This window comes from Theropithecus gelada, chromosome 8, assembly GCF_003255815.1.
Source record: "Theropithecus gelada isolate Dixy chromosome 8, Tgel_1.0, whole genome shotgun sequence".
NCBI lineage: Eukaryota > Metazoa > Chordata > Mammalia > Primates > Cercopithecidae > Theropithecus > Theropithecus gelada.
This window is the reverse complement of record NC_037676.1, coordinates 61,081,848-61,095,907: the sequence shown is the minus strand read 5'-3', so window position 1 is coordinate 61,095,907 and position 14,060 is coordinate 61,081,848. Positions and strand designations below refer to the sequence as shown.

Sequence of the window (14,060 nt, the reverse complement as noted above, 5' to 3'; positions counted from 1 at the left end):
GGCAAATGGATCATCAGGTCAGGAGATCAGGACCATCCTGGCCAACACGGTGAAAACCCATCTCCACTAAAATACAAAAAATTAGCCAGGTGTGGTGGCACGCGTCTGTAGTCCCAGCTATTGGGGAGGCTGATGCAGGAGAATCGCTTGAACTCAGGAGGTGGAGGTTGCAGTGAGCTGAGATCATGCCACTGCACTCCAGCCTGGCGACAGAGCAAGACTCCATCAGGAAGGAAGGAAAGAAGGGAGGGAGGGAGGGAGGGAGGGAAGGAGGGAGATAACTTCCTTAGAAGAAAACAAGTTAGATTGTTCATCCAATGGTGTTACTACAAGAGAAATCTGCTGTTGACACAGTTACAGTGTAAGAGAAAAAGTTAGGAATGTTAAGGGATTATATTTAATAGTGAATAATATAAAAAGAGCCAACTTTTTTAAAAAGCTACGTAAGTGGGGCCAGGCGCAGTGGCTCACGCCTGTAATCCCAGCACTTTGGGAGGCCGAGGCGGGGGGATCACGAGGTCAGGAGATCAAGACCACCCTGGCTAACACAGTGAAACCCCGTCTCTACTAAAAATACAAAAAAATTAGCCGGGCGTAGTGGCTAGCGCCTGTAGTCCCAGCTACTCGGGAGGCTGAGGCAGGAGAATGGCGTGAACCCGGGAGGCGGAGCTTGCAGTGAGCCGAGATAGCGCCACTGCACTCCAGCCTGGGCAGCAGAGCGAGACTCCATCTCAAAAAAAAAAAAAAAGCTAGGTAAGTAAAGTTGGGAGTAGGATGAATATGAAGACTACTTGAAATATGCAGTTTCATCTGGAAAAAAATAAAAACAATAACAAAGCAATATGTCCCTTAGAAAAGCCTGTGTTTGAGTGATGTGAATGGGTGAGTGTATGTGTCTAAGTCTCAAAGGAAAACAACAATATATCTTGTCCCCAAATTGTCTCAGTTCCCCTATAATTCTATTTTTATTTCTCTTTCAGATCAATGGTGGAGAGAAGCGGCCTGCCTCCGATATGGGGAAAAAACCAAAAACTCCCAAAAAGAAGAAGAAGAAGGATCCCAATGAGCCCCAGAAGCCTGTGTCTGCCTATGCGTTATTCTTTCGTGATACTCAGGCCGCCATCAAGGGCCAAAATCCAAATGCTACCTTTGGTGAAGTCTCTAAAATTGTGGCTTCAATGTGGGATGGCTTAGGAGAAGAGCAGAAACAGGTAAGGGATTCCCAGCGGAGTGGGAATCCACATAAGCTGAGATGGTGCAGTCTGAAGAAATGGCTTGCCAGGGCTTCTAGTAAATTCTTTAGATTCCAGAACAGATGCTGAGAATGTGTCCCCATCCAAAACAGACTTTCTGAGATGTTCACATAATGTTGTACTCCTTTATTACTCCTCCATAAATAGCATGTTGATTCCTTTGTTTCAAAGTTTATATAGTGTAGATACTTTTAGAAGCACTTTTACATATCTCAGCCAGGATTGCATTATTCCTTAATGTTGCCAATGTGAACATAAAGACTGAAAAAAAAAGTCCTAAAAGTATTTTGAAAATTGTCCACACCTCTCTCCAGCACTTACTATTTACCATTTTGTCATCAAAACCCTCTTTGCTCTTTGCTAAATGAACCTCAAATTCAAGGGTTTCCGCCCCTAGCCATTCCCTAAAGACTGCCGGGGGCTGTTATTCAATCCCCCATATGTTTTTACACCATATTTTTAGGCCGTGTTAAATGGGACCAGATGCCTGGTTTTTTCATTCTCTCATGTATTGCTGTGGTGTGACTGAGGATCATGCTTAGGGAAGGTCACGTGAGACACCACGGACACAGCACAAATGGCTCAGAGGTCTTAAAGAGGACTGGAGTCACAGAGAGAGTGAGGGTTCAGTGAGAGGATGGAGCACATCTAAACAAAGAAGCAATGTTGATCCCACATTTCTAAACCAGGAACTAGATGGCCATGGTCACCGTCTAAAAAAATCTCAGCATCACAAAGAAAAATTTAAAAGCATTCTCATTAAAATAAGTGATTGAAATAACTATGTAGATGCGGTTTCAGCCACTGCAGAATTCTGAATTGCATTAATGATGAACTAGTCTCATATTTTTTTCTTAGAGACATCAATCTTACCTTATCATATCCAGAAATTTTATAAAATACAGAAAAGCCCACACCTATTTATGCATCTATAAGGATCTATATATTGTGTTGATATTATATATTAATATCTGTAAGGTATAATGTCTTATAGTTTTCAAAGCACTTTTGCATGATTTATTTGATTTGTTATACTCAAAACTCATAGATATACAGGGAAATTATTACCCAAATTTTGCAGATTACAAAATAGGGCCATATTAATTAAATTCATTCATTTGTTTATTCAACAAATATTTGTTGAGCATGTATGTGCCAGGCAGTGTTCTAGGCACTGAGGATAGAACTGACAATAAGACAAACAGAACGCCATCGTGTTGAATGATTTATCTACAATGACATACCTGGTACATAGAATTACCATGAATAAAACTTGTCACTCAACTTACAATGCTTTTCCTAACAAACCCTATGAAATCAATGATGGGGATAATGACAAAACCAGTTGCTAAGGAAACATAGAACTTGCTCTTTCAGGTCCCTCCATTCTCTCTTTTCTGTAAGTCAAAACCGTCTTCTGCTATCTGAAATCTCTAGTATTTCCCTACGTCCTTTTCAAGATTGCCAGCCTGAAGGGGTACTGTCCTAGGAAAACACACAGACCTGCCCTATGGAGCTCTGTGTTGCAAGAGTTTTCTTTAAGAACAGGAAACACACCACCGAAACGTTCTCTGCACACTCGATTAAAATGCCCACTCACCATAACAGGGTAGTTGACATTGTATTATGAGATTCTAATTGAAACCTAACTTATTATTGCAGAATTTTAAAGCTAGTTTCTATTCTAACTTGGGTCAGTTTGCTCTCACACTGCCAAACCTGAGGTGTGGTTCCCAACTGATGTTGGACAATCAGGGTGAATTGTACAGTGACTTCGCTTCTCCATTCAGCAGAGCCTCACTGAATGAGAAACTAAGTGTATTCCAACCAGCAATCCCAACCCCCTCCCTGTTCCCTTAATGTCACCTTAAGGCCTCCCTGCTCCACCCATGATGCCACGTATGAAGACGTAGATCGTTCTCTGCTCCAGTAAGCCCTCTGTGCATTCTTGAATATGCACCTGGCTTCAGTACCATAAACTTTGTTGCTTTGTGAGACAAAATTTCCTGGAGAAAGCATCCCAAAAGCAATTCCCTTCCCTAGGGATTGGGTACAGCAATTCTTGTTTATCTGAAGACACATGATTCCCCTGTGAAGGCTCAGCCCCTCTTCCCTACCTAAGACTCAGTGACTGAACTGGGAGTATCGTTTCAAGGCTCATTTGTGCCTCTTTAGTGTCCACTTTGCCAAACACTTCATTTCTGGAAACATCAATCACCTGCTCTGCCACTCACCTTACTTCTCTTATCTATCATCTGACCCCAGTTACATTTCATAATTATTTTCCATATTCAAGAGCAGTGGTTTTTAAAGAGGGAGGTCTGCAAAGGCCTTCCCTAGCCCATGACTGGTTCTTTACATTGTCAATATTAAAAAATAAATCCCTGTTCTCATGTTTCTGATGGAAAAGAGTAATGTTCTTATGATGAAAATCAGGTAGTTCCTCAAGGCAGTAAATATCAGGCAGCAGGTTTCTTCCCACTAATTCTATTATACTCTTTATTTTTAATATAGGAAGAGGAGAATATTAAGGTAGAATATTTTGCATTCATTTTGTCTGATCATCAAAGTTATTTACAGACCCCAAAAGTATAAGATTCACTACTGTCATGTTAAAAAGAGAAGTCACTCCCATTTTCCCATTCTGGCATTCAGAATCGAGGCTGGTCTCCCTAATGTGGATATAATTATGATTATGTGCAAGGCTTTTTAATTGTATACATATGATGGCAAATATTTTTCTCTTTCTCTTTTGTATGTTACTCTCTTGCAGGTTTCATATGTTGCCTAGTTTAGTAAGTAACTTGTAATGAGTCTACCTTTGGGTTGTCTCTCAATGAAAATAGGGTTTGGGAGAGCAAATTCATTTTATAAAGGATAAAGTTATATAATAGTTGACTTATATAAATCATTTGGTATCATAAAGCAATTTCTCAATCAAAATCCACTTGCTAAACAATTATGCCAAGATTGAGAGAAATAAATTTTTTATCTTACAAAAGTAAATATTTTAAAATTTGAACACTTGTTTAAGAGTTACCGAAACAAGGCATTGGGATGACCAAAACAGTTTTAGTCACTCTAAAATGATTTGTCCCCATGCTGTATGCTCCTTTGACTTCACAGAAGTCCAACGTGGCCTATCATTTGCAAGTAAAAGATGATCTTGCTTAATCAAGAGAGTGAGGCTGCAGATTATGCCAAAAGATATGGTGTAGGATACACGTTGGATGCAGGCCTGTGCCAGAACCAAGCAGGGAGAGGGTCAAATTAATGAAATCAGACACCGCTTACAAAAGGGAGCACACTGCACCGGCTGGACCACCACTCTGCTGCTTCACGGCAGCCCTTCTCTAGCAGTTTGCTAGAGTCATCAGCAGAGCAAACGTGCCTGCCTGAAATGCACATTTGGGCATCCAGAAAATTTCAGCAAAATATCCCAAAGTGTTATAATAGTAGATTACCACCTGTTCTCTCCCTTTATGTTAACTCATTGTGCCAACATACAATCATATCTCCGTTTCAAACTTAAATTAATTGTGTTTTATTCTCATTTAATATTCAAGTTGGGGAGCACACATACTGCTATGTATTTTTAAAAGAACATTCCTGGAGCAAATTTGAGGCATACTATTAAAATTCAAAATTTTGGACAAATATGCGTGTTACAGAACCAACCATGTGATGCTGTTGGCATTGTGTAGGCAGCTGGTTCCGGTGGAAGGCTAAGATTTCATGTGCCACAATTGTCCCAAAATCCTGTTGTCATCATAGCCCACAATTATGAACAGCTACAAATATAAACACAAACTGGGAAAAATGGACAAAATTATTGATGACTTACTGGGGGCCTCAGAAAATTACAATATTTAAAGGAAAAACGGCTATTAGTGAGATTACAATTGAATGTTTTCTTGACAGCCAGAGGGAACATGACTAATAGAGCTGCTGTGTGTTTATATCACATGCTTCCTCATTGTGGAGTATAGGCGGGAGTAAGAAGCCACTGCAGAAGGGCAGATCTTTATTTTCAGAATCCATGGTGAGTGAGAAACAATATGTACTTTGGTTTCTGTGAAGAATCTTTCAAAGAAGAGAAATCAAAAGGAAGCTGAAAGAAGCGATAAAAATCCTCAAGGAACACAAAACCTCCCTTATGAATCATTCCTACCAAAGCCACTGAACAAACTCCACATATCAGAGATCTCCCCATTTTAATACTTTGGAAGATGGTACTGAATCTGGAATGGGAGCAGAATTGTGTTTGGGATTCCAACCGGGGGTTTTAAATGCTAATGACTCGTAAGACAATGGAGAGCCCATTTCTGAAGCATACTAAGTTGTTTAAAAGGCACCAGATGGAGAAGGAAATAAAACATAAGTATTGCTGTGATGTTGGTCTCTGCTACTTATCTTTCACTGACTGGAACCTACAGAGAAAGAAAAATAATAAGTTAACAATATCACACCCTTTGTATTAGGATCCTTGGAGTTTCAGCAACCCTCAGCATCTTTATTATGAGGTCCCAGCTAAATTTCCTGTCTACCTCCATTATTTCTGAACTCTCTGATTCTGGTCATTGTAGTGGAGGATCTGGGTTCACAGTGACAATACAGAACAAATAAAACCCTACAAAATAAAAGAGCCCGTCCCACTTTGAAGCAGAAAGGGTTGGTCCAAAGAGCTATAAAGTGTTCTTGGGTCCTTTTTAGCCACGGCAAGCCGGCTCTTAAGTGAAAAAGGAAAGTCACCTTAAATCAGAACCAGATGTAAATGACTAAATGAACCTTAAGTTCCTAATTGGAGACACAGTCGGGCTGTAAGACATTTAGCAAATTACAAACAAAATGTTCTTGTTTACATTACATTAAATGGCTTTAAAGCTGCAGCCAAAGAGCTAAATAAACATGCTGTTTTGCTAAAAATGGAGTGGAAAGCCTATTCAGAGTTTAGTGTATTCAGGAGAAACCACAGCCCACGGTGCCCAGAGCGTGTATTTTTGTAAATGCTAGCCCTGTCGTGGAAGAGGGGAGTGGATTTACCTAGAGATCCAGAACCTAATGAGCAGATCTCACTTGCAGGGAAACTGTTTGAATACTGTTAACATATGCCTTCTTTCAGGATGCATAATTCATATCCAAGGATATTAGCCATAGCAGTTCAGCTGAATAGCAACACCTCATTATTTTATTCCTCAGTATTTATTCCTATGTTTGACGCCTCATGAAATTACTGTTAATGTGTTTATATAAGGGCAGATCTGACACAAGTGGGAAGAATGTAATTTCCTACTCATTCTTTCCTGCTGCTGTGTCCTCTTCCCTGGTAGAAGTGGCAAGTGTAAATAGTTAATTTGCTTCAATTATGAGCCTGTCCTGCTAAATTAGAAGCAGCAGGGATATGAAGAGCCAGAATTATACTTATGAGGCAGCTGACAAATCCTCTGAGCCCACAGAATCAAATCATTTCCTCCTCATTGGTGCTCAGACACCCACTACATAATGCTGCCAGGGTTTCTTTTTCCCCCTTATCTTCTGATAACGTTTGGATTTTTATGTCGACAATACTTAAGGTTAACTAAAATCCTGTCACACTATAGCATTCACACATGTGTTTATCTTGGCCGTTTTCTTATAAACATTAAGCATTTTCCCAATTTTTTAAAAACTAGGAGTGAAGGATATGTAAAACAGTTGCTCACTTAAAAACTGGAGAATGTAAGCAAAGTCCATATGCACACGAATTTGAAACTGAGCAATGAAAATTATTACAAGAAATGGTGAGCATACTTGTACAATTCAGGTATTTTTATATATATATATTTATTACATATATATATATATATCCATACATACAATTATTGGTACATAAATGTGATTCTTGCATGTCTTCCTGGGCGTAAGCATTTGTTTTACACATATACAGATATTCATATGCTCAGACACCATGGGAGCAGACATTTCATTTGAAATTTTCCATGATGTTGACAGGAAAATAATTCGAACATAATACTCATTGAAGTCTGTTGTGCTTTATCTATAATTGGAAAAATGTTTGGGTGGATTGTATATCTGTGTATCAGTCTACTGTTTCCATTGATGTACATTGTAATTTAGAACACGCAGTTCAGTTTCATCCTTAGCACACATGCTAATGCTGATTCATAGAAGGAGAAACCTGAGACCACGGATTATATGCTCAATAAATATTTCATGAGCACCTACTATGTTCCAAGCATGCTGAGGCTTCAGCAGTGAAAAAAGACCAGGCCTTGCAGTTGTGTGTCTTGAGAGAAGAATCAAAAGGAGTTCTCATGGCTAGGAGAAACCATTGAGCAAACAAAGATGGAACATTTGACAGCAGACTGATTTTATTCACACCATGGTTTTACCATATACCTGTTCTAATATATTAGGTAAAATAATTAACCCATTCTGGTCTGTTTTCTTATCGCAAAATGGGAATTATCCCATATGCATTATGCCAATGCAACATTTTTATTGAAAGAATTAGAGGTAATATCTAGAGAGAGTGCATGATCCACAAAATGCACACAATGGAGGCATAATTTTTAATGACTTTTTTATTTTAATTGTATAACATCGGTGCCTCACACCACAGTAGGCACATATTGGGCACTCAATAGATTGGTAACCATAATTGAAAAACATCATACTTTCCTTAGTCACCTTCATTTAATAAATCAACAGATATGTATTTTGTAGCCATTTTTTCAGGCAAGGACCTCGGTTCAGATTCTTACCATTCCAGAAACGGGTCAAACCAATTTTGCTGAGACCATTTACATGGGTCAGACAGTCCCCAAAAGGAATCCATAGCAAGAGGTTTGTCACATTGTATAATGTTTTCAATCCTCTGAATACCACTTTCTAAAGACCTTGGAACCTAAGAAAATGCTGAGCGAGTTATACAGGATGGACATTTAACCATTAAGTTAAATGGACTAAGTTCTATGTAAAATACAGATGCACTTGCTCTAACTGACCTAAATAGCAACAGCCTTGAAAGAAGCTGAGAATTTTAAATTTCTAAAATATACTGCAAGGAATTGTGGTTAAATTCTTACTCCTTATACATTTCTAAGGATTTTCTATAAATATGAAATAGTAGTGGGAAAAACTACATTTGAACTTACCCAGAATGAAAAACGCCTTTAGTTTTTGGATAGAATCCAGAATGGGAAGAATTTTACATTTTTTCTTATTATTATTGTAAACACTGTTGAAATAAACTATGGCTAGAGATTAACTAAGGGCCAGAGCAGAAAAGAAGGAAGGAAGAAGGAATTAAATGGTATTTATAAGATTTTGCTTTTCTGTATGAATTGGATGGATTGTTTGTTTAGGGAAGAAGCAGAAAGTAAAAGGAAAATGACAGATTGTATGAGAAATTTTTTTCTGCTTGAGTTTGTCATATCGTTGATATTGAACTGCTGATTTCAATTAGGGATTATTAGCTTATAAAAACATATGTACAAGCTGGTATTCAGAGCATTTCAAAAATGCCTCGGTGAATCACTAGATCATGCGACAAGATTTGGGTTCTCTAGAACTGCTATTTGATGACTATCTACGTATGTTTTAGTTTAGCCATTATATATGTTTCAGTTTAGCCACTGAGATGCAATCCTTAGATGGGATATGGTAGTTTTCTTGGAATAACAAACCACAGCATATAACTCAGTTAGGACAGGATGAATTCAAAAGTGTTTAGATGAGTGGGGGAAAATGATAAATGATGTATTATGATTTTTAAATCCTCATCTGGCCAACTTTGTACTTTATTTCAAACAGCTGTGGACCATTTGGAAGACATTTTGTAACTCAACTAAATACTAATATTTACTGTATGAATCACATACCTTTAAAATATTTGTCTTTCCCTAAGAGTGAGAGACTATTTCTTTCCTAAACTTAACTTTGACATAAATCAGACCCATCTTTGTCAGTTAGAAGGTCTGTGCACTTGCTCGTGGCAGTGGTTGTTCGTTGCCAAATGCCGTCCTGGGACATCTTTGCTTTCTGCAAGCAGAGGACTTTCTTCATCCATAATTAGAGGCTTTGAAATGCGTTTGAGAGATTTTTTACTGGTAATTTTTAAACATCTTTTTTTAAAGGATTTCCCCTACTTCACCTGCATGTGGAATTTTTATGTATCATCATTCATTCATATTTGAGGCCTTTCTTCAGACGTTTCCATTAGATATAGAATTCAAGCAACATCCTTGTCCAATTTTAGAAGGTAACATCGGAAAGACATACGGAGTGTACAAAGTAGGACCCATCAGGTAGTTCTCAAAGATGGAGGTGCTAATTACTGTTGAGGAGACCACCTCAGATTTTAATTCTGGTCCAGGCTACTCCCCTTTCAACAGAATTACAGGAATCTACCTTCTGAAATGACCCCCCTTTGAATTCTCCCTCTGAATATCTGCAGCTATTCAGGAAAGAGTGGATCCATCAATCCATGTAATGTGACATGATGAGTTTACTCTTTCCTAAAGTGGTATTTAGGCACTTATGCGATGAACCCACATAGCCAATCATCAATAGCCAATAGGGAGCCATTTGTAGAAAACAGGGAACTCTGCATGCTAGTCAGGTATCCTGTAACAACATCGATTTTGGAGGGAAACCGGGGACACATGCAGCCTGAAACATGTGGAGTTAGCTACCTTTCTTCCCTGGTTGTTAAGCAACAAATTTCAGGAAAGTTAACACTTTGTGTGATGTTAACTGCCAGGAGCTCAACAAAGGGATAGTGTTGTAGTCACACTGTTGCTGTTTCAGTAGAAACCAATGAAAGAAAAATGATAGATACTGCAGTCAGACCATCTGGCAATACTGTCTTATCTGCCACAACTTAGAAAATGCCACTGTGGACAACGCTATGGACCAAAGTGCATTCTGTTTGCCTTTGAAAGCAAAACATATCCTAGTTAGCTGAATGGGAGTCACTTGGAGTAGCATATTAATAAAAGCATGATAGAAATGCTTAGGGTATACAAAGATGCATTACCATAAAAGACATGTTGACTAAATGTTTGCTTCAAAGTCCTGAATAGGATTTCTATCTCTGTAGGAGAAAAACCCTCTTGAAACAGTTTTAAGGTATTAAAAGCAAATGTAAACATTGTCAGTTTAAGGTCATTAATTATAAATTATGTCTTTGAGAAGAGGTTTAAGGAAAAACTATAAACAGAAATCTGTCTCTCAAGAAAAAAATAAATCAATGAAAAGCAGGAGAGCTGTGTTTCATGGCTGCACCGAGGCTTACGATGTACACAGATCACACTGTTCGAAGGCACTTACTCGACTTTAGCGTGTGTTTGTTTTCACGTGTGAATTTCCAAAAAAGAATTTGAATTTGACTTCCAATAATTAGCTCAGTAAATTTAGAATACTCCTGTACTTGAACCAAAGGATTTATTGGCTTTTTGCTTAAAAAAAAAACGGAAATATAATTTTTAAAGTTTCTGTAGTTTCATACTTAGTAGGATAGCACACTGATTATATGATAATATTGTACTAATTCTTAATTCCTTATTTTACTTGGCTTTTATTAAACCAAAATGCCAAATACAGAAGTCAAGGCTGAAGCCCTCCCTTTAAGAGAAAAATTAGCACATTCATTTCATAGAGTCCTGTTATAATTCTGTTGACAAGGTTAGTCACTTGTTTACCTTAAGTAAAATGTTCTGCTTTAATTAAAATATTCATGAGTAAATAATATTTCTCACATCTCGAATTTCATAGTTGGTGTTGGGCTCGGCAAACCACAGTCAGCATTTGAAACCATAAATTGACCCCTGCTGCCAAATAGCAGATATTTGGTCTTTAGACATAATTTATATTTAACTGCTCTGACTAATTCCGAAGCCACTTTTCAATACTGATCTGTGTGTCTGTTTTTGAGCTCAGCATTACAAAATATTAGCCAAGCCTTATTCCCTGCTGTAAAATCCAAAATGTGGGACATTTAAAATAGCTGTATCAATGAAAATATATTTCCATTTACACAGTGAAGGATGAAAAATATTTTGTTCTTTAAGGCTGATTTCAAAAGATTGCCAAAAATATACTCTAAAGCCTTGAAAGAATCAACTTAATGGTAGCAGACAGCCATGTGTGTTCACTTTGCTAATCTTTCATTTTCAACTCTAATGACTGCTCACTGTTTAACTTAGCGATGTGACCTTTAGCATACAAGCAAGTCATTTTTCAGTACTTTTGCTCAATTTAGGATGATTTTGCTTTTATTTTCAACATGATTCCCTCTCAGAAATGGAAAGCTTCTGTAAACTGAAATTCATTTCAGAACATTTTTACCTTTTCAAAATGCGGTGTCCACAGACCCATGACATCCAGTGTTTTTCTTGGAAAGGACACGACCAGAGTGGACTGCAGGGCAGGGCACGCATGCAATCCACAGCCACTTGGGCTTCCCATTCCTCTCCCAAACGTGTCCTTAATCACCATCACTGTTTCCTGAGTCTTTGAAAATAGAACTTCAAGGCTCCAAATCTTAACTGAGTGATGAACCTGCAAACTCCATTCTGTTTCCTTTGATTTGCTTATTGAACATGATTTGTCATCTCTAAATTCTGTCTTTGTTTTTGTATTTAGCATGGAACATATATATCAGGATGTGAATGCACTGTGGAGTTATCTGCCCATTATATAGATATGAATGCCTTATTTACTCACATGTGGTTTCCCTGGGAACCTTCATCAATAGTATCTTTGTAAGCCAACTACCTCTACACTCATAGCTACCCAGATAAATCCTTTCATATGTTTTATGTAAAGGTGTAAAGTTTTACTGTTGTTAATTTTTTTCTTATCTAGTCTATTGCCATACTTCTTAAAAATCTGTTTCAGTAAGAAAACACAATCTTTGAGGAGCTATATATTATTATATTATATAACTATAACTGTGTATGCGTGTGCAATTATCATTCTATATTGTACTTCTCTGAAAACAAAAGCAGATGCACTTTCTAATTTAAGACTCTTTGCTGTTGTTGCAGGTCTATAAAAAGAAAACCGAGGCTGCGAAGAAGGAGTACCTGAAGCAACTTGCAGCATACAGAGCCAGCCTTGTATCCAAGGTAACATGCAGTTTTGTGATAGTGTGACGGATTGTGGCTATCTCAGGGCAGATTTTGATAGTCACTTAAAGGCATAAAAGATCACTTTAACAATTCTGCACAATCTTCTTTGTTGGAAAAAAAGTAAATTATAAACAAAGCTATATGATATGGAAATATTCGTTCAGCTCTAAAAGACCAGAGCAGCATCCCCTGGGCCATTTCTAAAATATTGTCCACCTGTGGATGGTTGGTTGTGTGGATTAGTCACAGTACATTCTTCAACCCAAGCCAACTTTCTACTTCTCCATATCCCCTTCCTAAATTGCCTCCAGGCCCCCATGCCATTGGCCTTTACTGAGGACATGCCAACTGTAAGTTCTAGACTCATTACAGCAGCATTAGGAGGTAAGCAGGCCCCAAAAATGTTTATAAATCACATCATTTTGTTTGAAAATAAAAACACCACTTAAAAATATTTAGTGATTTAGAATATCTTAAACACTAGTTCTTCCTGTTATAAATACTCAAGAGTTGACTCTGATTGGTTTCATGTTATTAAAGATACAGTTTCCTTTATGGAATTCTTCCGAAGGTAACCTCAGAGAAATGGACTGAGTCTGTAAGCATTAGACACTGTTATCTCAAGTCCCAAATGGGCTGTTACTGTGCTCACTGTGGTCTGGGGCTCTGGACTTCATCCCATTTCCCCTTGGAAAAGACGTTTTTTCTTATTCACAAATATCCAGACTCATTGTAATTCTAAAATAATTATATAAATTATGTTTTATTGAGGAAAATATGTACTGAATATACTGATGCAGAGAAGAAAAGAGAGCCCGAAGTACAAATACATAAGAAATTTCAGTAAACTATTTGTCTAATCCAGTCTTACGTTCTACTTCTAAGGTATTGCACTGTGAGAAAACTTATTAGGTATAACTTACCTTAAAATTTCTAGCTTTTTTTGTATTATCTCACACTTTCTAACTATCTAACTCCTTCTGAAGCTATTTATATTTTCTGCTGATACCAACTCACATATCTGCATATATTACATAGAATGTATATAAAATTATAACCTAACAAGTGTAAAATATTAGCTCCATACAGCCATTGGATTAAATGATCATGTGGATATTGTTAACAGATAATTACACCAGAAACATAGCGGGGCTTTTAAAAAGTTAATTCTCCTTATTTCATCCAAGATCAGATTCTTTTTGAAGACTTTAAATAGAGTTTTAGTCAGAGCACTTTACATAGGAGAAAATCAATACATGAAGTCTCAATCCCAATACAAAGCACACTAGTTAATGATATGCAGATTGCCAGAATGCTGTGATACTGACTAAGCCTTTACTTTCAAAACAAGTGTCCTCAGATTTGCTCTTAGCTGCAACTTTTCTTACTATTCAGTTTCAGAGTTGCAACCCGCAGTGTACGGCAATTTGTATAAATGCTGCGAATTGCCATTTCTACATTTAAAAAACCCAGCACTTTTTTTACAGCTTACTCTGACATTTTTCTTCTCTTTGGCAGTAGAAATTTTGCTGGAGCTGTTGAATATCTATTTATGTACAACTATCTATTGTGTGTATACAAATTGAAGGCAACTTACAAACATCCTCTCCAGGTTAAAAAAATGACCCTCCGATGTTGTATGTGAGTGGATATTTGCAGTGTAACTTTCTAG

The 14,060-nt window shown here is 37.5% G+C and overlaps 1 protein-coding gene across 1 annotated transcript in view; it reads left to right on the top strand.

The window, feature by feature from the left end:
• TOX (thymocyte selection associated high mobility group box) overlaps positions 1 to 14,060 on the top strand; it is a 310,020-nt gene that overhangs the window by 276,608 nt on the left and 19,352 nt on the right. Inside the window, exons 5-6 of the mRNA XM_025395197.1 lie at positions 981 to 1,211; positions 12,305 to 12,385. Of these exons, the coding sequence (XP_025250982.1) occupies positions 981 to 1,211; positions 12,305 to 12,385 (312 nt within the window). The remainder of the gene's footprint in view (positions 1 to 980; positions 1,212 to 12,304; positions 12,386 to 14,060) is intronic.